Source organism: Oncorhynchus clarkii, chromosome 27, assembly GCF_045791955.1.
Source record: "Oncorhynchus clarkii lewisi isolate Uvic-CL-2024 chromosome 27, UVic_Ocla_1.0, whole genome shotgun sequence".
Lineage (NCBI taxonomy): Eukaryota > Metazoa > Chordata > Actinopteri > Salmoniformes > Salmonidae > Oncorhynchus > Oncorhynchus clarkii.
The window spans coordinates 3,167,365-3,194,271 of record NC_092173.1 but is presented as its reverse complement, the minus strand read 5'-3'; the positions used below and the strand labels follow the sequence as shown (position 1 = coordinate 3,194,271).

Below are 26,907 nucleotides of genomic sequence, written 5' to 3'. Positions count from 1 at the left end.
TTTCTCTAATCCTTGGCTTCTGGTTGGAATATGTACTTGCGGTCACTGTGGGGATGACGACGTCAATGTACTTATTGATGCAGCTGATGACTGGTATACTCCTGAATGCCATTTGATGAATCCCGGAACATATTCCAGTCTGTGCTAGTAAAACAGTCCTGTAGCGTAGCATCCGTGTCATCTGACCACTTCCGTATTGAACGAGTCATTGGTAATTCCTGCTTTAGTTTTTGCTTGTAAGCGGGATTCAGGAGCATCGATTTGTGGTGGTAAATAGACGGCTACGAATAATATAGATGAGAACTCTCTTGGTAGATAGTTTGTGCTACAGTTTTTCATAACGTGCTCTACCTCAGGCGAGCAATACATTGAGACGTCTTTAATATTAGACATCTCGCACCAGCTGTTATTGACAAATAGACACACTCCACCGCACCTTGTCTTATCAGACGTAGCTTCTCTGCCCTTCCGATGCATGGAAAATCCCACCAGCTCTATATTATCTGTCGTCGTTCAGCCACGACTTGGTGAAACATAAGATATTAGTTTTTAATGTCCCGTTGGTAGTATAATCTTGATCTTAGGTCATCCATTTTGTTTTCCAATGATTGCACGTTGGCCAATAGAACGGATAGCAGTGGGAGTTTACTCACTCACCTACGAATTCTCAGAAGGCAGCCCGACCTCCGCCCCTTTTCCTCCGTCTTTTCTTCACGCAAATGACAGGGATTTGGGCCCGTTCCTGAGAAAGCAGTGTATCCTTCACGTCGGACTCGTTAAATAATTTTCTTTTACAGTTCGAGGTGAGTAATTTCTGTTCTGATGTCCAGAAGTTATTTTCGGTCATAAGAGATGGTAGCAGCAACATTATGTACAAAATAAGTTTAAAAAAATAAGTTACAAACAACGCGGAAAAACTAACAAAATAGCACAATTGGTTAGGAGCACGTAAAACGTCAGCCATCCCCTCCGGCGCCATTCTACACGCCATATCTCCATGCTACAGCACTTGTTATTCTACCCCCCCCCCCCCCCCCCCCCCCCCTCCCAAGCCATAAGACTCCTGAACAGCTAATCAAATGGCTTCCCAGACCAGGCCCTCCCATTTACTCTAGTTAAAACTTGTAAAAGAAAGTAATGTTTGTTTCGATGGGCAAGGAAGAAATAACTTGTTGGGGCTGGCACAATTATCGTAGAATCGTGTAACCGACAATTAAGGACATAAACCGTGAACACATTTTTTGTTGTTGTAATAATCGTCTTACTACTTACTACTACTTAAGGGTGGATTCAACATTATATTTAGTAGATATACACTGCTCAAAAAAATAAAGGGAACACTAAAATAACACATCCTAGATCTGAATGAATTAAATATTCTTATTAAATACTTTTTTCAAATACATAGTTGAATGTGCTGACAACAAAATCACACAAAAATGATCAATGGAAATCAAATTTTTGTAACCCATGGGGTCTGGATTTGGAGTCACATTCAAAATTAAAGTGGAAAACCACACTACAGGCTGATCCAACTTTGATGTAATGTCCTTAAAACAAGTCAAAATGAGGCTCAGTAGTGTGTGTGGCCTCCACGTGCCTGTATAACCTCCCTACAACTCCTGGACAGTCTGTGGTGCAACGTGGTGTTGGTGGATGGAGCGAGACATGATGTCCCAGATGTGCTCAATTGGATTCAGGTCTGGGGAACGGGCGGGCAAGTCCATAGCATCAATGCCTTCCTCTTGCAGGAACTGCTGACACACTCCAGCCACATTAGGTCTAGCATTGTCTTGCATTAGTAGGAACCCAGGGCCAACCGCACCAGCATATGGTCTCACAAGGGGTCTGAGGATCTCATCTCGGTAACTAATGGCAGTCAGGCTACCTCTGGCGAGCACATAGAGGGTTGTGCGGACCCCCAAAGAAATGCCACCCCACACCATGACTGACCCACCGCCAAACCGGTCATGCTGGAGGATGTTGCAGGCAGCAGAACGTTCTCCACGGTGTCTCCAGACTCTGTCATGTCTGTCACGTGCTCAGTGTGAACATGCTTTCATCTGTGAAGAGCACAGGGCGCCAGTGGCAAATTTGCCAATCTTGGTGTTCTCTGGCAAATGCCAAATGTCCTGCACGGTGTTGGGCTGTAAGCACAACCCCCACCTGTGGACGTCGGGCCCTCATACCACCCTCATGGAGTCTGTTTCTGACCGTTTGAGCAGACACATGCACATTTGTGGCCTGCTGGAGGTCATTTTGCAGGGCTCTGGCAGTGCTCCTCCTGCTCCTCCTTGCACAAAGGCTGCGGTAGCAGTCCTGCTGCTGGGTTGTTGCCCTCCTACAGCCTCCTCCACGTCTCCTGATGTACTAGCCTGTCTCCTGGTAGCGCCTCCATGCTCTGGACACTACACTGACAGACACAGCAAACCTTCTTGCCACAACTCGCATTGATGTGCCATCCTTGAGCTGCACTACCTGAGCCACTTGTGTGGGTTGTAGACTCCGTCTCATGCTACCACTAAAGTGAAAGCACCGCCAGCATTCAAAAGTGACCAAAACATCAGCCAGGAAGCATATGAACTGAGAAGTGGTCTGTGGTCAGCACCTGCAGAACCACTCGTTTATTGAGGGTGTCTTGCTAATTGCCTACAATTTCCACCTGTTGTCTATTCCATTTGCACAACAGCATGTGAAATGTATTGTCAATCAGTGTTGCTTCCTAAGTGGACAGTTTGATTTCACAGAAGTGTGATTGACTTGGAGTTACATTGTGTTGTTTAAGTGTTCCCTTTATTTTTTGAGCAGTGTATTATTATTCTAGTCTTACCATTGTTATTGTAGGTGTGGACACGTTGTTTTTAGAGTGCACAACCTACAGTAGACTACACTTGTGATTAAAATTATGATTTCATTCCATTTACGAGTTGTCAATTTATTCATTGTCTTTTTGTTTGGAGCGCTCCTGTCAATCTGGAGGGAGGACACGTACTTGATTATTCATAGAAGGAAGTAAGCGGCCAACAAGTGCTCAGCATATGTGGGAACTCCTCCAAGACTGTTGGAAAAGCATTCCAGGTGAAGCTGGTTGAGAGAATGCCTAAAGTGTGCAAAGCTGTCATCAAGGCAAAGGGTGGCTACTTTGAAGAATATAAAATATATTTAGATTTGTTTCACACAAGTATTTCTCTACACCGGCATTAACATCTGCTAAACACATGTATGTGACCAATAAAATTTGATTGGATTTTTTGGTTACTACATGATTCCATATGTGTTATTTCATAGTGTTGATGTCTTCACTATTATTCTACAAAGTAGAAAATAGTAAAAATAAAGAAAAACCCCTGAATGAGTAGGTGTGTCCGAACTTTTAACTGGTACTGTAGCTAGGTAATTGGCACAGGTAGGGCACTGGGAGAGGCTATACGGAGACGCCAGGTGCCCAAAATGTATGACGCACGTCATGCAGCAAGAGTTGAATGGGGACGAACGAATTCGGTTCAGTCAGTTGTGCTAATTTATTCTTGTGAGTTCAATGAGAATTAGAAACTTGTCTGCCAAAGTTGGGACTTGAGAGAGTCATTCCATTTCTATCGGGGTAATTGTTTATTTTTATCTAGATATTAATGCCGTAGTTGTACATTTTCGGTGAAAATCACTACAATAAATGTGCTTTAGCTGTCATCCTGGCATGATATTGGCCACACAATCTAGCTACTTCCCTCTCCTTACAGCAGGACAGCAGGGCTCGGCATTCGCCGGCAAGCAGGAACTAAGGACACACTGTGCCCGGTGATGTTGTGTTGCCTGCTTGCATTGCAAACTCTCATTGAGCAGTATCACGGTGACTACCAATACTACAAGTTATTTTTTGTGTAGGCTGCTATCCTACTCAAAATATAATCAAGTGGGATGGAACAAATTGGCTACGTTAGCTGCTGCCAGCAACATGATACATCTGCCCGGTGAAGTGAAACAGTGGGAAGAACCTCGATACAAACTCGTTACGCTAGCTAATTGGCATGTCAAGGTGACATCCACATGGTGACAAATGTTTCCATATATAGACACACACCCTATATTTGAATAAAATCAACTATACATAGGCTACTGAACTTGTCTGACGCTTTAGGCACTGCGATTTAAAAAGATATACAAATTACAAAAAAACAGGGAGCCAGAGATCACTATAGCCTAACCAGAAGAAGAAAAAAAATGTTCTTGACCAGATTCTGTCCCTTGCACTCCTGAAGTTGCTGGTAATAGGCTTCACCAGCGGTCGGCAACCTTTTCCGTTTGGAGTGTCAAGTTATCGTACCATTTCTACTGATCTGCGTGCCAGTTGTGATTTTTCAGATGCACATTTTCATGGAACAGTTTCATTTAATTTTATAATAAGTCTTCATATCTCAAAATCAATGTCGTTGGTTAATCAATATTCTATCTAAATGATACAAATCTAAAAGTATATTTATAGCCAGTATTTAATAATAGGTTACATAGCTTACAAATATATTTTAACACTTGTTTGGGCTACTACATGATTCCATATGTGTTATTTCATAGTTTTGATGTCTTCACTATTATTCTATAATGTAGAATAATAATGAGAATATTAAAAATAAAGAAAAACCCTTGAATGAGTAGGTGTCCAAACTTTTGAATGGTACTGTATATGCGTCTCCACACCTGTATGTAAACAGAAGACATATGCCACAAACGTGTTGTCAATGAAAAATACCGTTGGCTGCAACTGTGTTAAAACTGTGTAGAGTATGTGTGCTTTTTGCGTTTGTGGAATTGGAATTATTTTGATGTGATTTGAAAGTAGGGGGATTTATGTTTCTATAACCGTACCGCATTTGAGAATCAATTCACATTTAGTTGGAGTATTTGTCTGTTTTGGCTTCCAAAGCCATTTCCCCTTTAACTAGAATATTTTTAGGTCCTTTGATTATAATGAGTATCGTTAGGCTCCTTTAGTCCATTATGGGGCTACTCTGTACATAACTAGTTATTGCAAAGCAAAACCGTCAGCCCCTGTTTAGTGTTTACCGCTTGGATATGGTATTAGCAGCAGCCCACTGTCCTGGATTCTTGACTTTTCAAGATTTAAAATCTCTCTCGTTACTCATATCGTCTTAGTGATCTTGTGATCAGTAGGTCCTCAGTTCAAGAATGCCCCCGACCTTACTTAACGCCTCATTACTCCGAAAGCGTCTTTGTGTTTTTGGTACACCAGAAGTACATTCATTTCCAATGGAACACTGCGTTTGCCTTGCAGAGGCAGTTGCGGTGCCTTCTGTGTGATGCATACATTGGAAGTATTGAACGTATGCGTCACACAATATGCGTAGACGGCTTGACAGAAATGGTAGCAGGAGCTGAATGTTGAACGCGTACCATTTTGTGCAATGATGTAGGTGTGATCAAGATGGACATGTCTTCTGTTCATAACGAAGAGGGAGGGAGCATTGGTGCTGTGATATGGATGTAATCAAGCATTGTATTGGGTAAGATTAGAGTAGAATGATTTAAAGGCCTCCACTCGTTTTCGTTTACTCCAGAGCTTGGCTTGCAGACACTTGGATCTCTTCAAGTCCTGGTGGTGATGAAATGCTGTTTATGAAAGAGCGAGGCTTGGGATATTGCATGTTATCATGACATGGACACTGTTAATCAACTCTTGCAAGGATGAAGAAATTGCCTGTTTTCCAGCAGCTTCTACTCGTGTCTGCCCCCCTTACCTCTCACCCAGTGTGGATGGCAGAATATAAAAGCTGTTTATGATTTCCCCTAGCAAACAGTTTTTTGTGCAAAGGATAGCGTTTGAGTTTTATTGTCTGTGCTCGCCTCGCAAGAACTTAAGAGTGCTGTGGAATTATATTAGGGAGAGCTAGGCCTACTGCTTACCACTTTTGCCTTTGTACTTTCTTAGAATTATCTGCCTCAGTCTAAGCAACACTTTAAAATGTATGCCTACACATAAAAATAAAAAATGAAAATATATATATATTTATTATTATTATTATTATTATTATTATTATTCCTTTACACAAAAAAGACCTCAAGGGAATCCTTTTGAATGTTTTGTCCAGGGACTCATCACTGTATTCTGTGTTCTACAGGTTGCCATTAAAATCATCGACAAGAGCCAACTAGATGCTGTGAACCTGGAGAAGATCTACCGGGAGGTACAGATCATGAAAATGTTGGACCACCCGCACATCATCAAGTTGTACCAGGTAAACCTCTCCTTTTTAAAACACCAGTATACAAAATATAATCAATTTTTATTTGTTCCTCCTGGGTTTTTGTATAAATGTGCAATGCCTATGGTCATTCAGGACATTTTCTAATGGGTGAGCAAACATCTCCAATCTACCTGGCCTTCACAGTCCTAGACCTTCATAGATATCAGAACTGACGTCTGACGGAGTTAATAACTAACCAACCAAGCAACGTGTCAAGGTGCTTAACAAAATTTCACACAAACTGTATTGTAGGGTTCAGGCTCTCGTTGTTCAGCTGTCAAGCGCCACAATCAGGAGGTCCTCTACCAGTCATCCCGAAAATCCCACCCCAGACTTTAGGGCACTTTGGTCGTTGGGAATGTGAATAGCAGTTAATTATTATTACACAACCAAATGGCTCTGGTCCAGGCTTTGCTGTGTAATCACAGTGTATCATTATTTCCAACAGCTCTTCCATACAAACGGCATGGGTCAATTAGTCATTTCCTTTCAGGCCTCATAAACAGAGGGCAGTAGACTTGGCATCGGCTCTCATCTCCAAACAACCAACCCCCCCCCCTGTTCAGTTTGTCTTGGGGTCTTTGCTTCACAGGATGCCCCCTCAGCGGACTCAGAGGCCCAAGTTTCCCAATGTCACATACACAGCTCTTCACTGTTTCCAATGAACTCCTCATCCCCACCTTCATCAATATATGGCCTATTTGTCCCCATCAAGCATTCTCAACAACACAGAGAAGTTGTAGGCTATAATGTTGACATTTGCATGGGATAACAATCCATGTAATTTTTCCATTTGCATCATTGACCAAGTACTGTGACAGAATTTGGATAGTAAGTGCCATGTGATCGGCATGTTATGGAAAGCACTGGGATAAGTGACATTGATTATCCCTACAGGGTTTTTGGTAAAGTCATGGAGACAGGGGCATATTGGTCAGAAATGGTGCAGAGTAAAGGGTAAGTTAGCCCAGATGGGAATTTACATGAAATAACCACTTTGTGGGATTTCTATGTGAATGTATCTGATGCGTTTGTGTTAATAATAAAAAATGTGTTTATATATTTTTTTTATCTCTATTCATCCCTTTGTTTTCTTTGGCTAATTCTAGGTCACGTCCCAAATGGCATCCTATTCCCAATGTGGTGCACTACTTCCCATAGGTCCCTGGTCAAAAAGAAGTGCACATAGGGAACAGTGTGCCATTTGGGATGCTGTGCACATAGGGAATAGTGTGCCATTTGGGATGCTGTGCACATAGGGAATAGTGTGCCATTTGGGATGCTGTGCACATAGGGAATAGTGTGCCATTTGGGATGCTGCCCTGGTGTCCTCCCACACACACCTCTGGCACTATCAGTACCCTCTCTCTACTGGGAATAGCGGAGCCGTTCAACCAGAACTTCGTTCCCATTCTCTCATGTGTTCCATATTTGTGTCATTTTTGTAATTCCCAAAAAATAAAGCATTCTTTTTTTTGCTGTGAGCATCATATATGAGCGTTTACGGTGTGACATTTGCAACATTTACTCTGCTGATCAATGCAAGTTTGTATTAATTCATTTGTTCTTTTATGATCCTTTATTTAAGACTGTTCTGCTGTTCTCAGTACACCCACGTCAGCCAGCCTAATACTTCCAGGAATCTATGCACGAGGATTATCAGATGCATTTACATCTTAACAGCACCAAGGTCATTGCTGAGGTTGGCCTTAATCTGTTTTGCTCTGTGCTTATTGCTTACTCATTGTTTCCTTCCCTTTTTCACAGGTAATGGAGACCAAGAACATGCTCTACTTGGTGACAGAGTATGCCAAAAATGGGGAGATTTTCGGTAAGTGAAGCAGACGTACCAAGTGAATTTATTCCCGACTGGAAACGATGTCAAACAATTTTAGCTGAAAGATTTTTTGTCATGTGTTGTCACCTCTCCTCTCCTGTTAGTTATATTGTGTACTTGCATGCTGTAGCCTATATGCTGTGTACAAAACATGAACAACACCTGCTCTTTCCATGACATAGACTGACCAGGTGAAAGCTATGATCCCTTATTCATGCAACTTGTTAAATATATTTATATCAGTGTAGATGGAGGGGAGGAGACAGGCTTAAAATCCTTCTTTAACCTTGAGAGAGTTGAGACATGGTTTGTGTACAGTGGGGCAAAATATTGTGCAAGTTCTCCCACTTAATAATATGAGAGATGCCTATAATTTTCATCATAGGTACACTTCAACTATGACAGACAAAATGAGGAAAAAAATCCAGAAAATCACATTGAAGGATTTTTTATGAATTTATTTGCAAATTATGGTGGAAAATAAGTATTTGGTCACCTACAAACAAGCAAGATTTCTGGCTCTCACAGACCTGTAACTTCTTCTTTAAGAGGCTCCTCTGTCCTCCACTCGTTACCTATATTAATGGCACCTGTTTGAACTTGTTATCAGTATAAAAGACACCTGTCCACAACCTCAAACAGTCACACTCCAAACTCCACTATGGCCAAGACCAAAGAGCTGTCAAAGGACACCAGAAACAAAATTGTAGACCTGCAACAGGCTGGGAAGACTGAATCTGCAATAGGTAAGCAGCTTGGTTTGAAGAAATCAACTGTGGGAGAAATTATTAGGAAATGGAAGACATACAAGACCACTGATAATCTCCCTCGATCTGGGGCTCCGCTCAAGATCTCCCCCACGTGGGGTCAAAATGATCACAAGAACTGTGAGGAAAAATCCCAGAACCACACGGGGGGACCTAGTGAATGACCTGCAGAGACCTGGGACCAAAGTAACAAAGCCTACCATCAGTAACCCACTACGCCGCCAGGGACTCAAATCCTGCAGTGCCAGACGTGTCCCCCTGCTTAAGCCAGTACATGTTCCGGCCCGTCTGAAGTTTGCTAGAGAGCATTTGGATGATCCAGAAGAAGATTGGGAGATTGTCATATGGTCAGATGAAACCAAATATAACTTTTTGGTAAAAACTCAACTCGTCGTGTTTGGAGGACAAAGAATGCTGAGTTGCATCCAAAGAACACCATACCTACTGTGAAGCATGGGGATGGAAACATCATGCTTTGGGGCTGTTTTTCTGCAAAGGGACCAGGACGACTGATCCGTCTAAAGCACATATGTCAGAGTCAAGGCCCGCGGGCCACATCCGGCCCGCAAGAAGGTTTTTTACGGCCCCTGGGATGATCTTGATTTATTATTAGAACCGGCCCGCAGCAAGCCGGCAGCCCGCAGATCTTTTACACGCACCAATACTACATTTCCCACAATGCAAAGGTGACGCACCGAGCAGTAGGCTGCTTCATTTCAATATTTATTGGCACAGCAGTCGTCAGCATCACAGTAAAATTAACTTTCAGATACCCATCAAAAATGGCAAAACGGAAGGTGGATACTGAGAACCGGGGGTTTCAAACAAGGTGGGAGTCGGAGTATATGTTCACGAAGGTAGCTGGAAAACCTGTGTGTCTTCTGTGTGGAGAAAGTGTGGCGGTACTGAAAGAGTATAATCTGAGACGACATTATGAAACGAAACACGCGGACAAAAACAAGAATATGGACATGGAACAAAGGCTACAAAAGGCAGAGGAATTAAAACGAGGCCTCAAATCTCGACAGGCTCTGTTCAAAAAAGCCAAATCACAAGGCCAGGCTGCTGTCAAGGCCAGTTTTATTTTGGCAGAAGAGATCGCTAAATCAGCCCGGCCATTTACGGAGGGGGATTTCATCAAAAACTGCATGATTAAAGTTTGTGACGAAGTTTGCCCAGAAAAAAGGCAACTCTTTTTAAATGTGAGTCTGAGCAGAAACACCATTGCCGAGAGAGTAGACCAGTTGTCCATCAATCTAAAAGAGCAGCTTGTGAAAAAGGGAAAAGATTTTATTGCATATTCCTTGGCTGTGGATGAGAGCACCGACATTTCTGACATTGCGCAGTTGTCAATTTTCATCCGCGGAGTGGACTCCAACCTAAGCGTGACAGAGGAGTTTTTGGCTTTACGTCCTATGCATGGCACAACTACGGGGCATGATTTGTATGAAGAGGTGTCAAGATGTGTAAATGAGATGGAGCTGCCTTGGGAAAAACTCGTGGGTTTGACAACCGACGGAGCACCTGCGATGTGTGGACACAGGAGCGGACTGGTGGCGAAGATACGGGAAAAGATGCAAGAGGAAAACGCGACAGGTGAGCTGACAGCTTATCATTGTATCATACACCAGGAAGCGTTGTGCGGTAAAGCCTTGAAAATGGAGCATGTAATGAGCATCATCACGCGCACAGTTAACTTTATCAGAGCCAAAGGTTTGAATCACCGCCAGTTCAAGGCATTTCTGACGGAGTTAGAAACGGAGCATGGTGATTTGCCTTATCACACAGAGGTGCGATGGCTAAGCCAGGGAAAGGTGCTTCAAAGATGTTTCGAGCTTCGTGAGGAGATTTGTCTGTTCTTGGACAGCAAAGGGAAAGACACAACACAACTCCGAGACGAAATGTTTCTGTGTGAAATGGCTTTTCTGTGTGACATTACGAGTCATCTGAATGCAATATACTTGCAGCTGCAGGGTCGGGATCGTGTCATCTCTGATATGTACAGTACAGTGAAGGCATTTAAAACCAAACTGACTCTGTGGGAGACGCAGATGCGGAAAGAAAATTTGAGCCACTTTCCCAGCTGCCAGACCATGAAAGAGAAGCTCTCTACCAGTGCGTTCCCGAGCACACAGTTGGCTGATAAAATAGGTATGCTTGCCGCTGACTTTCAACGCCGATTTGCTGACTTTGAAGCACAAAAAAGCAGGTTGGAACTGCTCGGTAACCCATTTGCTGTTGACGTGGAAAGCTCACCACCAAACCTCCAAATGGAGTTGATTGACCTCCAATGCAATGATGCACTGAGGGCAAAATATGCGGCAGTGGGTGCTGCGGAGTTCGCCCGTTTCCTCCCCGGCACAATGCCCCAGCTGCGCATCCAGGCTGCTCAAACGTTGTCTATGTTTGGCAGCACATACCTGTGTGAACAACTGTTTTCTTTGATGAACCTGAACAAAACATCACACAGAAGTCGACTTACTGCTGAACACCTCCACTCAATTCTGAGGATTTCTTCAGCTCAGAGCCTTACCCCGAACATTGATGAACTTGTGGAAAAGATGGGACACCACCAAGTATCACCCTCAACCTCAAACAAGTGAACATTACTGTGCAATCACATATTTAGAGTTTTTACTCAGTTCAAGTTTAAAAGTTAAAATTTAATATTTGTTTTCACTGCATGTTACTTCTCCTTAAACAAAGTGTTGTTTTTGATTAATAGATTTTTGCACTTTATTTTTTTGTATTTCAATCCAATTATATTTTAAAAATATTTCAGTTGAGTGGATGATAGAAAATTGCTATTATTGTTTTTTCTTTGAAGTAAATTTAGCCCACTTTTGCTAAAATAGAAAATATAGTCTACTGATGGTGCCTTGAATACCGGTTTCTTTCATTTAATGTTCATGTTATGGGGATATTTATATAAAGGAAATTTGTCTTTTGTGTCTGTTGAAAATTAAAGATTACTGACAGAGCCATAAGAAAATATTGCTTTATTTATCTGATCATATTGTAATATATTTGTTAGGTTTTCAGTAGGTTCAATTAGGTTCACTAGACTATATGCGTCATTTAAAAAATTTTCAATGAACATTCGAACAGTCCGGCCCTCGTCTTGTAGCTGATTTTTTTATTTGGCCCTCCGTCCATTTGACTTTGACACCCCTGGTCTAAAGGAAAGAATGAATGGGGCCATGTATCGTGAGATTGAGTGAAAATCTCCTTCCATCAGTCAAGGGCATTGAAGATGAAACGTGGCTGGGTCTTTCAGCATGACAATGATCCCAAACACACTGACCGTGCAACGAAGGAGTGGCTTCGTATGAAACATTTCAAGGTCCTGAAGTGGCCTAGCCAGTCTCCAGATCTCAACCCCATAGAAAATCTTTGGAGGGAGTTGAAAGTCCGTGTTGCCCAGCAACAGCCCCAAAACATCACTGCTCTGGAGGAGATCTGCTTGGAGGAATGGGCCAAAATACCAGCAACTGTGTGTGAAAACCTTGTGAAGACTTACAGAAAACGTTTGACCTCTGTCATTGCCAACAAAGGGTATATAACAAAGTATTGAGAAACTTTTGTTATTGACCAAATACTTATTTTCCACCATAATTTGCAAATAAATTCATTAAAAATCCTACAATGTGCTTTTTTAAAATTGAATTGTCTCATTTTGTCTGTCATAGTTGAAGTGTACCAATGATGGAAATTACAGACCTCTCATCTTTTTAAGTGGGAGAACTTGCACAATTGGTGGCTGACAATACTTTTTTGCCCCACTGTATCTGTGCCATTGAGGGTGAATTGGCAAGACAAAAGATTTAAGTGCCTTTGAACCGGGGGCATGGTAGTGCAGTTGTTCCCAAACTGTGTTGGCGGGGTGTGGGGGTCTTTTAAAATTGTATTGAATTTTTGCAACTCAGCCCGGCTTCTAAGATACTCTTGAAAGTTGCAATAGTAGAATGCACAAGGTGCACTTTCAAAATTGGGTAGTGCATCATCAGTTCCTCTTGTCTGGTCAGTCATTGCATACGTTCGAGAGCTTTTATAACGTGTAAGAAATGTCTGGATCAACTAACCCATGTCAGCTAATGTTTTTTAGCCCATAGATTTTATTTGTAATGTTGTAGTCACTCAAATGTCACATTAATACACATTATACATTGCAAAATGTAGAATGTTCTCTGCAGCCCATGCCAAAATGGGTAGAATTGCTTGAAATTGGCTTTAAACCGGCAACATTTTCTCTCCGCCAACCATGCTTGTGCCCATAGAAATAAATGTGGCACGCACACAGGGGTGGCGCAAAATGTTCCCCAATGCTGGAAGGGTGGCCTGAGTGAAAAGGTTCGGGAACCCTGTGGTAATGGGTGCCAGGTGCACCGGTTTGTGTCAAGAGTTGCAATACTGATGCGTTTTTCACGCTCAATAGTTTCCCATGTGTATCAAGAATGGTCCACTACCCAAAGGACTTCCAACCAGCTTGACACAACGGTGGGAAGTATTTGGTGATAACATTGGCAAGCATCCCCGTGGAACACTTTCAACACTTTGTAGAGTCCATGCCCCAATGAATTGAGGCTGTTCTGAGGGCATTGAAGGTCCTCAAGAACACAGTGATCTCCATCATCCACCACCAAGGCTCTTCCTAGAGCTGGCCACCCAGCCACACTGTGCATTCGGGGGGAAAGGCCTTGGTCAGGGTGGTGACCAAGAAACCCGATGGTCACTCTGATAGAGCTCCAGAGTTCGTCTGTGGAGATGGGAGAACCTTCCAGAAGGACAACCATCTCTGCAGCACTCCACCAATCAGGCCTTTACGGTAGAGTGGCCAGACAGAGGCCACTCCTCAGTAAACGGCACATGACAGCCCACTTGGAGTTTGCTAAAAGGCACCTAAAAGGACACTCGGACCATGTGAAACAAGATTATCTGGTCTGATGAAACCAAGATTGAACTCTTTGGCCTGAATGCCAAGTGTCACATCTGGAGGAAACCTGGCACCATCCCTACGGGAAGCATGGTAGTGACAGCATCATGCTGTGGGGATGTTTTTCAGCGGCAAGGACTGGGAGACTAGTCAGGATCGAGGGAAAGATGAACGGAGCAAAGTGCCGTGAGATTCTTGATGAAAACTTGCTCCGGAGCGCTCAGGATCGCTGACTGGGGGGCGAAGGTTCACCTTCCAACAGGAGAATGGCCCTAAGCACAGCCAAGACGATGCAGGAGTGGTTTCGGGACAAGTCTCTGAATGTCCTTGAGTGGACTGGACCAGAGACTGGAGTCTCTGGAGAGACCTGAAAATAGCTGTGCAGCGACGCTCTGTATCCAACCTGGAAGAGTTTGAGAAGATCTGCAGAGAAGAATTGGTAAAACTCCTCAAATACAGGTATGCCAAGCTTGTAGTGCCATACCCAAGAAGACTCAAGGCTGTAATCGCTGCCAAAGGTGCTTCAACAAAGTACTGAGTAAAGGGTCTGATATGTGATATTTACTTAATTTTCTAAAAAAAAAACGTTTTTGCTTTGTCATTATGGGGTATTTTAGAATAAGGCTGTAACGTAACAAAATGTGGAAAAAGTAAATGGGTCTGAATACTTTCCAAATGCATTGTATGTTACTGATTGGCTTTTACGTAATCTTTTGTCTGTTGAAGGACAGGCCGTAGGGAAAAGGAATGCCTCCACCTGTTGTGAGATTTGATTAAATGTTCCCTTGAGTTCCCCACCATTTGCATTTCTTGCCCCAAAGCTTACTTTCAGTGAAGATTGTCATAGGTGAGAACCATTGTGTTAAAACCATATAATTAGAATTCTATGATTGTGAGTCGAGTAGATAGTGAATTTGGAGATTATTTCCTAGACTATGTTTTGACTTAACAAATCTGGTAGTTTGTCCTAAGACCATCGTTTACATTGTTGTGCCACTTGGATGGCACCCACCGGAGCAGGGAGAGGGCAAGGAGGCGGCACGGGTTAATAGCGCTTATCTGACCTCCATATTCAGTTTAGAAGTCAGTCAACAACAGGCTTTCTTCAATACCCGTCTGTATCTGTACAGAGATGATACCGGCTTACCTGTCCGTTCTATATGCCCACCATATAAGGTGGAATCTAAACCTAAGATAATATCGTATGATATAGGTCAAGATGTGAAAAGCATGATAGCGAAGTTAGCTTTTCTACAGTACATGGATGTCACAGACAGGCCTTCTTCCCAACGCAAGCCATTTCCCAATGGTTATGTAAAGTGATTTTGAGTTGTTTTGCATGATGTTTGACACACTGTACTGTAGGCAGTGCAGAGCTGTGTATAGTGATTCTCTTGTTCTGTGTGATTGAGGGTGTGCACAAGGTGAGTGGGTTGGTTAACCTTTGCCCCATTAAAAAGTGGAAGACAAACATTTGGGATTTTACTACTGGACTGCAGCAGTTATTGATATGAAAAAGCGAGAGGTATACTAGCTGTGAAGAATTAATAAGAAAATGGTCATGAAAGGAGGGAAAAACCAGAAGAAATAACCTAATTCGGTTCTGTAAGTCCTATCTTGATGTACCATTGCGGTAGGAGGCGCATGTTCTATCACCAACAGACGCGCCAGGCTCTCTGGTCTGCTCCAATATAAACCAGCATTGCTGCCACCAGCCATCTTGGTTAGATAAGCAGCATTTTCTGGTTCTCGCATTTTTTATACAGTTGAAATCAGAGGTTTACATACACCTTAGCCAAATACATTTACTACGTTTTTTTACAATTCCTGACATTTAATCCTAGTAAGAAATTGACTAAGGTCAGTTAGTCTCCACTTTATTTTAAGAATGTGAAATGTCAGAATAATAGTAGAGAATTATATATTTTTCTTTCTTTCTTTCATCACATTCCCAGTGGGTCACAAGTTTACATACACTCAATTAGTATTTGCTAGCATTGCCTTTTAATTGTTTCACTTGGGTCAAATGTTTTGGGTAGCCTTCCACAAGCTTCCCACAATAAGTTGGGTGAATTTTGGCCCATCCCTCCTGACAGAGCTGGTGTAACGGAGTCAGGTTTGTAGGCCTCCTTGCTCGCACACGCTTTTTCAGTTTTTTATAGGATTGAGGCCTTTGTGATGGCCACTCCAATACCTTGACTTTGTTGTACCTAAGCCATGTTTCCACAGCTTTGGAAGTATGTTTGGGGTCATTGTCCATTTGGAAGACCCATTTGCGACCAAGCTTTAACTTCCTGACTGATGTCTTGAGATGTGGCATTTCTCCAAAAAGTACGATCTTGGTCCCCATGTGCAGTTGCAAACTATATTCTGTCTTTTTTTTATGGCGGTTTTGGAGCAGTGGCTTCTTCCTTGCTGAGCGGCCTTTCAGGTCATAATTTTCTGGAATTTTCCAAGCTGTTCATAGGCACAGTCAACTTTAGTGTATGTAAACGTCTGACCCACTGGAATTGTGATACAGTGAAATAATCTGTCTGTAAACAATTGTTGGAAAAATGACTTGTGTCATGCACAAAGTAGATGTCCTAACCGACATGCCAAAACTATAGTTTGTTAACAAGAAATGTGGTTGAAAATTAGTTTTAATGACTCCAACCTAAGTGTATGTAATCTTCCGACTTCAACTGTATTTTTTTGTATAGAGGGAGCAAAGGGAGTGCTTGCTTGACACGTGAATGATGACATTTCTTTACCCGTGAACAAAGTGAAGAGACAAGGCCCGCCGCAACGTTGTCTGCCTTATCCATGCCCATTGACGATGCACAGAGTGCGGTTGAGTTTTTTGCTTGTCCATGATGGAGCTGGAAACATGAGTGCAGGCAGATATTAAGTACAGTGCCTTCAAAAAGTATTCACACTCATCCACTTTTTCATCATTTGTTGTGTTACATGGTAGGATTAAAATAGATTTAATTGTCAAGGATCTAAACAAAATACTCAAGTCAACGTTGAAGAAAATGTCTAACTTTAAAAATATATATATTTTTTTTAATTATACAAAATTAAACACTAATACAGTGTGTTTGGAAGTATTCAGACCCCTTTACTTTTCCCAGATTCTGTTACGTTAGCCTTATTCTAAAATATATTTAAATAGTTTTTTCCTCATCAATCAACACACAACCCCACAATGACAAAGCAAAAACTTGTATTAAATGTTTGCAAATGTATTAAAAATGAACTGCAGTATCACATTTTACATAAGTGTTCAGACCGTTTACTCAGTACCTTGTTGAAGCACCTCCGCCAGCAATTACAGCCTCGAGTCTTCTTGGGTATGACGCTACAACCTTGGCACACCTTATATAGACAGGTCTGTCGGTTTGTGTGTGTGCCTTTCTAAATCATGTCCAATCAATTGAATTTACCACAGGTGGACTCCAATCAAGTTGTAGAAACATCTCAAGGATGATCAATGGAAATAGGATGCACCTGTGGTCAATTTTGAGTCTCATAGCAAAGGGTCTGAATGTGAATAAGTTATTTATTTTTTTCTAAATTTGAAAAAATACTAAAACCTTTTTTCACTTTGTATTGTGTGTAAATTGCTGAGGTGTATTTATTTCATCCATTTTAGAATAAGGCTGTAACGTAACAAAGTGAAACAAGTCAAGAGGTCTGAATACTTTCCGTAGGCACTGTATATCTTGATTACATAAGTATTCAACCCCCTGAGTCAATACATGTTAGAATCACCTTTGGCAGTGATTACAGCTGCGAGTCTTTCTGGCTAAGTCTCTAAGAGCTTTACACACCTGGATTTTACAATATTTGCACATTATTCTTTTGAAAATTATTCAAGCTCTGTCATTACTAGACAGCCATTTTCAAGTCTTGCCATAGATTTGCAAGCAAATTTAAGTCCAAACTGTAGCTAGGCCACTCGGGAACATTCAATGTGGTCTTGGTAAGCAACTCCAGTGTATATTTGGCCTTGTGTTTTAGGTTTGTCCTGCTGAAAGGTGAATTTGTCTCCTAGTGTCTGTTGGAAAGCAGACTGAACCATGTTTTCCTCAAGGATTTTGCCTGTGTTAGCTGTATTATTTTTATCCTACAATACTCCCTAGTCCTTGCCAATGACGAGCATACCCATAACATGATGCAGCCGGCACCCTGCTTGAAAATATTAAGTGGTACTCAGTGACACTGTGTTGGATTTGCCCCAAAGGTAACTCTTTGTATTCAAGAAGCTAACTTTTTTTTGCAGTTTTGCTTTAGTGCCTTATTGGAAACAGGATACATGTTTTGGAATATTTTTATTCTGTACAGGCTTCCTTCTTTTCACTTATTTAGGTTATTGTTGTGGAGTAACTCCAATGTTGTTGAGACATCCTCAGTTTTCTTCTGTCACAGCCATTAAACTGTTTCAAACATTGGCCTCATTGTGAAATATCTGTGCAGTTTCCTTCCTCTCTGGCAATTGAGTTAGAAAAGACGCCTGTGTCTTTGTAGTGACTGGGTGTATTGATACACTGTCCAAAGTGTAAGTAAGAATTTCACCATACTCCAAGGGATATTCAATGTCTGCTTTTTATTTTTACCCATCTACCAATATGTGCCGCCCTTGCGAGGCATTGGAAAACTTCCTTGGTCTTTGTGGTTGAATCTGTGTTTGAAATGCACTGCTCGACTGAGGGACCTTACAGATAATTGTATGCGTGTGCTACAGAGATTAGGTTGTCATTCAGAAATCCTGTTAATAACCTCTACGGGATCGGTGTCCTTCCCACGGTTGAGCTAACATGTGCTAATGTGATTAGCATGACGTTGTAAGTAACAAGAAAATGTCCATGTCTTATATGGGAGGAAAGCTTAAATTCTTGCTAATCTAACTGCACTGTACAATTTTACAGTAGCTATTACAGTGAAAAAAACATGCTATTGTTTGAGGAGAGTACACAACAACAACTGGTTTGATACATTCACCTCTGAAGGTAAAAAAATTTACTTACATTGAGTAATCTTGCTCTGATTTGTCATCCTGAGGGTCCCAGAGATCAAATGTAGCATAGTTTTGTTTGATAAAATCCATTCTACAGTTTGAACCCCTGCTGTGTCTGCCCCCCCTCCCCCACACACATGTGATTATTACCATATCATTTGTGTATGTTCTCTATAGTTATGTACTTGAAAATATATAAATTGACCAGACTTTGAACAGTAATGCAATGGTTCATTGGATCAGTAAAACTTTGCACATACACTGCAATCTAAATTACATCTAGACTCCTAAGTGATATAATGGCATTTCTCTTGCATTTCAAAGCTGATGGAACAGGTTATATTTTACCAGATCTAATGTGTTCTCCTACATTAATTTCACATTTCCACTAACGTCAGTGTTGAGAAAAAGGGTCCGATCCTCTACACTTTTATTGCATGCAAACTTATTATTTGACTTGTTAAGCAAATTTGTACTCCTGAACATATCTAGGCTTGCCATAACAAAGGTGTTAAATACATTTCAGATTTTCATTTTTAATTAATTTGTAACTATTTCTAAAAACATAATTCCATTATGTGTGTGTGCGTGTGTGTGTGGGCCAACATCTCAATATAATACCTTTTTAAATGTAGGCTGTAATTCAACAAAATGTGGAATAAATCCAGTAGTGTGAATACTTTCTGAAGACACTGTTTTTCGTGTTCCATTTTTTAAATTTTCTTACACACACTCTCACGTCTTAGGGTGTGTGATTTTGCCAAGTCAGAGTAATGCATGTATACAAGAGGTTCAGGGGGAGGGAAATGTAGCAAATCAAACGGTTGATGCCTTTTGGATGGTCATCATGTGTGTGTGCACAAAGCAGCGATACTGCACTAAATAAACAGACTGTGTGTTTAACACTGCGTCTCCCCGTGCCTGGGTTATGCCAGGGCCAAGCTCAGAGCTGACACTGGTGTTGATTCTAACAACAGCCATCTTGTTTTCACCACGACTGATAATGAAGGGTACAGAGTAGGGGCGAGTGAATGGGACAAAGACGACTGCATTGATACCGGGGCCGCATCCCAAATGACACCCTATTTCCTTTTTAGTGCGCTTCTTTTGACCAGGGCCCTTAATGTGTGCACTACATAGGGAAATAGGGTGCCATTTGGGACTCTTTCCGGGGCCGTATTGGCTTCTGTGGCACTTGGAAGACTTGCAATCAGCCTATTATGATAGAAATAGACTGGACTTGATTGTGCGCTCAGTACATTGGGTAACCTAATTTCAAAGAATCCTTAGATTGCTTCGCAGATCATGTCTAGGTATTACAGAACCATTTTGTCCCCACTTATTGTGCTGTAAGTCCTGATTGCGCAATGTAATATGGTTAGGTAATGCATCAACATCATCACTGAGATTGACAGACACGCAGCAAGCAGCACAATAGCTGACGTAAGTAAACAGGATTATAATGTTCTGTTTTCTTCCACTATAAACAGACATCCCTTCCACTTAACATCAATCTAAAGATCCACCAAGCTACATTTGTACAACTTGACTGAGTAGCTGGCTGTCAAGTAGCTTCGCTTAAAGCCACAGTTCTTTACCCAATCACCAGAAAGCACTTCACCCATCTTCCCCTACCCCTTTCAACAGCCCCCCCCCCCCCCCCCCCCCCCCCCCCCCCCATTTCTCCTTCACCCAAATCCAGATAGCTGATGTTCTGAAAGAGCTGCAAAATCTGGATCCCTACAAATCAGCCAGGCTAGACAATCTGGACCCTCTCTTTCGAAAATGATCCGCTGCAATTGTTGCAACCCCTATTACTAGCCTGTTCAACCTCTCTTTCGTATCGTCTGAGACACTCTAGACCCAAACTGTTACAGACCTTTATCTATCACGCTCAAGGTCCTAAACCATATCATAACTGCCATCGATAAGAGACAATACTGTGCAGCTGTATTCATCGACCTGGCCAAGGCTATCGACCCTGTCATTCACCACATTCTTATCGACAGACTCAGCAGCCTTGGTTTCTCAAATGACTGCCTCGCCTGGTTCACCAACTACTTCTCAGGCAGAGTTCAGTGTGTCAAATTGGAGGGCCTGTTCTCCGGACCTCTGGCAGTCTCTATGGGGGTGCTACAGGGTTCAATCCTCGTACCGATTCTTTTCTCTGTATACATCAATGATGTCGCTCTTGCTGCTGGTGATTCTTTGATCCACCTCTACGCAGAAGACACCCTTCTGTATACTTCTTGCCCTTCTTTGGACACTGTGTTAACTAACCTCCAGACAAGCTTCAATGCCATACAACTCTCCTTCCGTGGCCTCCAACTGCTCTTAAATGCAAGTTAAACTAAATGCATGCACTTCAACCGATCACTGCCTGCACGTGCCCGCCCGTCCAGCATCACTTCTCTGGACGGTTCTGACTTAGGTATTTGTAGATGTCCACATATTCTATGTCTGGTTAGACTGTAAACTCTCCTTCCAGACTCACATTAAGCATCTCCAATCCAAAATTAAATCTAGAATCAGTATCCTATTTCGCAACAAAGCATCCTTCACTCATGCTGCCAAACATACCCTCGTAAAACTGACTATTCTACCGATCCTTGACTTCGTCAATGTCATTTACAAAAACGCTCTACTCAACAAACTGGATGCAGTCTATCACAGTGCCATCTGTTTTGTCACCAAAGCCCCCATATACTACCCACCACTAGTACGCTCTTGTTGGCTGGCCCTCGCTTCATATTCCATCGCCAAAACCACTGGCTCCAGGTCATCTACAAGTCTTTGCTAGGTAAAGCCCCGCCTTATCTCAGTGCACTGGTCACCATAGCAGCACCCACCCATGCACGCTCTCCAGCAGGTATATTTCACTAGTCACCACCAAAGCCAATTCCTCCTTTGGCCACCTTTCCTTCCAGTTCTCTGCTGCCTATGACTGGAAGAATTGCGAAAATCACTGAAGTTGGAGACTCATATCTCTCTAACTTTAAGCACCAGCTGTCAAAGCAGCTCACATATCACTGCACCTGTGCATAGCCCATCTGTAACAGCCCATCCAACTACCTCATCCCCATACTGTTTTTTTTTTTTTTGCTCCTTTGCACCCCAGTATCTACTTGCACTTTCATCTTCTGCACATCTATCACTCCAGTGTTTAATTGCTAAATTGTAAATATTTCGCCACTATGGCCTATTTATTGCATTACCTCCCTTTTCTTACCTCATTTGCACACACTGTATATAGACTTTTCTATTGTGTTATTGACTGTATGTTTGTTTATTCCATGTGTAACTCTGTGTTTGTGTTGCTTTGCTTTATCTTGGCCAGATCACAGTTGTAAATGAGAACTTGTTCTCAACTGACCTTCCTGGTTAAATAAAGGTGAAATAAAAAAACACATGTAAAAAAAAATTGCTGTTTAGAAGTCCTATTTATAAGCCTACTGCTCTCGGTCCGTGTCCATCCAGCTTTGTCCTAGACTCTGATTGTCAACTAGCTAGTTGTCTGGGAGCAGATCTAGTCTGTCCAACCCATATAATTACTAGAATAGACATTCCTATACAAGTCAATGACTTAAACTGTTTCAATAGGTCTATTTCTACGATCCATCCCAGCCCTATGGAGTTTGAGTCTGGCAGGGTAGTGGGTGCCGGACACAGTGATAGCAGCCATTCCAACCTGTCTGCTGGCTAGTGAGCCTCACCCACCCACCCACCCAGCCCTGCAGGAGTGGATCAAACCTGGAGAAATTGGGTCAACCACAAATAATGAGAAGGAGCGGCAGAACAGAACCTCCAGGCAGAGGAGAGGGGGGAGAGAGGAAGGGGATGTCCATTTGAATTTGGAAAGGGGGTGTAAAAATGTAGGCCGTGCATATTAACTGCCAGAGAGTGGGTGGGTGGGTTTTATTGACTAGGCCTGAACACATCTGTCTTCTTGATAGAGTGCCCCGGCGAGATTAATTTTGCCTGTCAACTTCTTTTGTCTGCTGCAATAGTTGGGTCTATAATGTTTTTTCTTCTGTTACTCAGTAGGTATCTGTTTTTTTTCTGAGCTGAAAAGGCTTGGCTACACTGTTGACTCACCTAGCTGACACTAGTATCATCTCTTTGCTGGCTGATTTGACCTGGGGCATGCTCGGTAAGTGTTGGATTGTGTAGCCTATGGGTCTTTACTTCAGCACTAAGTTTCAGGAAAATACATTTGGAGCTGAGACGTTGAAGGCAGGAGAGCATCGTTATTGCCCTTGTTCGGTGGGCAGGCTCTGCTTGGCTGTCTGGATGCTCGCCAGCACAGAAATTTACGGACGCCGGGTCCTGCTCTCGCTCGGCTCTCCAATCTCTTCTAAACCTGAGCAGCTGTTAAAAGATTACACATCTCCCCAACAGACCTGGAACTCTGTGCTCTTCTGAGCTTTTTCCTCATTGTTTTTAACACCCTGTCCTAGATCTGTGACTCATCATTCACCCCCCCCACTCCCCCTCTCTTTTTCCCAAAATGCAACACTTCTTTGACTGAGTACACCTGACTGTGCTGCCATGTTGTCGGCCCTCCTCCTTGCCCCTTCTGACGTTCAAGCAGTGCATTACTCATACATCTACTGGTGTGATGAACATGCTTTTTTTTGTGTCATTAGCCCTTAGCGGAAGCACTCTGGAGCGAACCAAACGCTGTTGCTAGTGTGTGAAAGGAACAGATTAGGCTAACAGTGAAGCTGAAGGTCTGGCTTGCCAGGGCTGGTTTACCTTCTAGCTAGTACAGTGCCTATAGAAAGTCTACGCCCCCTTTAACTTTTTTTCACATTTTGTTGCATTACAAATAGGGATTAAAATGATTTTTTTTTGTGTCAACGATCTACCCAAATACTCTGTCAAAGCGGAAGAATTCTAAGATTTTATAAAGATTAATAGAAAAAAAACACACAAATACCTTGATTAGATAAGTATTCCCCCCTGAGTCAATACATGTTAGAAACACCTTTTGGCAGTGATTACAGCTGTGAGTCTTCTTGGGTAAGTCTCATAAGAGCTTTGCAGACCTATATTATGCAATATTTGCCCGTTATTATGTTAAAAATTCTTCAAGCTATGTCAAGGTGTTGGAGATCAAGTCATGCCATAGATTTTCAAGAAGATTCAAGTCAAAACTGTAACTTGGCCACTCAAGAACATTCACTGTCTTCTTGGTAAGTCACTCCAGTGTAGATTTGGATTTGTGTTGTAGGTTATTATCCTGCTGAAAGGTGAATTCCTCTCCCAGTGTCTGGTATAAAGCAGACTGAAGCAGTTTTTTCTCTAGGATTTTGCCTGTGCTTAGCTCCATCCCATTTATTTTCATCCTCAATAATTCCCCAGTCTTTGCCAATGTCAGGCATACACTTAAATAAGGGGGCTGAGTGTTGTTTTGGATTTGCCCCAAACATAAGGCTTTGCATTTAGGCTTTGCAATATTACTTTAGTGACTTGTGCCATGCATGTTTTGGAATATTTGTATTCTGTATATGTGTATTTTATGTTTAGGCTTCCTTCTTTTCACTCTGTCATTTAGGTTAATGTGTAGTCACTACAATGTTGTTGATCCATCCTCAGTTTTCTCCCATCACAGCCATTGAACTCTATAGCTGTTTAAAATCACCAATGGCCTCATGGTGACACCTAAGCAGTTTCCTTCCTGTCCTGCAGCTCAGTTCAGAAGGACGACTGTATATTTTGTGTGTCTGGGTGGTTTCGTACATCAGCCACAGCATAATTACACTGCTCAAAAAAATAAAGGGAACACTTAAACAACACAATGTAACTCCAAGTCAATCACACTTCTGTGAAATCAAACTGTCCACTTAGGAAGCAACACTGATTGACAATAAATTGCACATGCTGTTGTGCAAATGGAATAGACAACAGGTGGAAATTATAGGCAATTGGCAAGACACCCCCAATAAAGGAGTGGTTCTGCAGGTGGTGACCACAGACAACAATTTTTGTGTGATTTTGTTGTCAGCAAATTCAACTATGTAAAGAAAAAAGTATTTAATAAGAATATTTCATTCATTCAGATCTAGGATGTGTTATTTTAGTGTTTCCTTTATTTTTTTGAGCAGTGTATTAACTTTCAAAAATCATATCAACCTCTGTGTTGTGTTTCTCGTAATGTCTATTTCAATGCAATAGAAATAGTATGTAGCACAGTGAACAACACTTCTATTGTCCAATGTCATGGTGTCAGCTAATTCCAGACAGACAGGTATCCAGGATCCAAAGTCCAAACTTTCTCTAACGAGGGATTGGTCAGGTACGATAGGGCAAGAGGCCGCTGTAGGCCTACTACTCGGTCTATTCAGAGAGGTTTATCGCATAGCTGTGTTGTGTAGCTGCAGCAGCCCTAGCCCACCCAGTCTCTGTATTCAGAGCACCTCGCCACATTCCCATGCCAAGTGCGTTTTTCATTTTTTTTTATTAGTGACACGCCACAAAGAGAAGCCTCAGTCAAGAGGGGTAACGATATGAAATGTGGCACCCTCTCTAATCAGTGTAATGTTTTTCTAATTTCCTCTGAAGTTAACCATTTATCAGAAGCACTGCCTGTCTATAATGTCACAGTTTCCTGGAACTTTAAGCGTATTCATTCCCATCTGCATGATGAACTCTATGTATATGAGTGAATTATAATTCAGCTTAATGCTTGCTATTGCCCTTGCTCCATCTGTAATTTTTTATCGAGCCCTCTTGTTTAAGCACAGGATGGTCAACGGTGTTATTGTGAGGAACATCGACCCCCCCCCCCCCCCCCCCACCACCACCTAAATTACTTGAAATGACTCGGACTCTAAAAACCCAAACTCTGGTTGGGCACCTGAATTTCTTCAACGTAATTTTGCCCTACTGTAGAGGGATATGGGTGCTCATTCCTCTCCGTCTCCTTCCCTCCATGCTATGTGAGGGTGTGAAGTACAAACCTGCATGCATGGTTGCCTGCTGGTTGGAGGTGTGAAGAGGCCGTCATGAAACATGTTCCCCAGAGACTGTTGATGAGGCTGGATGGGAAACGATGAATTAGGAAGTATTCATTCTCTCCCGCATTATATCTGTTCATGGGCCTGCAGGATTTGAAGGTTGTAATTGGCGTAACAAGTTTGATTTGATTTGACATTTGTGGATGGTTACAAATGATTATTTTTAAATGCCACATGCACTGAATACAACAGGTGTAGATCTTACCGTGAAATGCTTATTTGCACCATTTGATGAACTGTTCAGCAGTCTTGTGGCTTGGGGGTAGATGCTGTTAAGAAGCCTTTTGGTCCCAGACTTGGTGCTCTGTTACCGCTTGGATAGGGAATTCAGTGTGGATTATGCAGCGAGAATAATTTTTGGAGTTGCTGTGTGCGCTCGCATAGACTATTAGCATCATTGAATACTGATTAAAGAAATATAAACAGAATCGAGCCATGATGGGTCCATGATTGTTAGAGATGGACAGGGGGAGTTTTATATATATATATATATATATATTATTTTTTTTACATGTAGACTATTCTAGTTGTCAACCAAAACAAGATAAGCCAAGTCCAAAATAGATTCAAATGTAAGCATTTGTCTCAGGGAAAGGGTGCGTGGCCCAAATAGTTTCCTCCTGTTTGTCCCTCAGAGAGGCAGCGTAAACGTCAGGACAGAAGAGTGTGATACAGCTCTTTGCGCAACATTGCAGCAGCCAGGGACGTTGGAGTTAGGTAACTCCCTCCCCCTCTTATGAGCAATTTGTATATATTTATATACACACACACAGTTGAAGTCAGGAAGTTTACATAAACTTAAATTGGAGTCATTAAAACTCGTTTTTCAACCACCCCACAAATTTCTTGTTAACAAACTATAGTTCTTGCAAGTTGGTTAGGACATCTACTTTGCATGTCACAAGTAATTTTTCCAACAATTCTGTCCAACAGACCGATTATTTCACTTATAATTCATTGTATCACAATTCCAGTGGGTCAGAAGTTTACATACACTAAGTTGACTGTGCCTTTAAACAGCTTGGAAAATTCCAGAAAATTACATCATAGCTTCTGATAGGCTAATTGACATAATTTGAGTCAATTGGATGT

The 26,907-nt window shown here is 42.0% G+C and overlaps 1 protein-coding gene across 1 annotated transcript in view; it reads left to right on the top strand.

Annotated features, from left to right (window-relative positions):
• LOC139385646 (salt-inducible kinase 2b) overlaps window positions 1–26,907 on the top strand; it is a 74,314-nt gene that overhangs the window by 7,290 nt on the left and 40,117 nt on the right. The window contains exons 2-3 of the mRNA XM_071130877.1: window positions 6,132–6,248; window positions 8,025–8,088. Coding sequence (XP_070986978.1) covers window positions 6,132–6,248; window positions 8,025–8,088 — 181 coding nt within the window. The remainder of the gene's footprint in view (window positions 1–6,131; window positions 6,249–8,024; window positions 8,089–26,907) is intronic.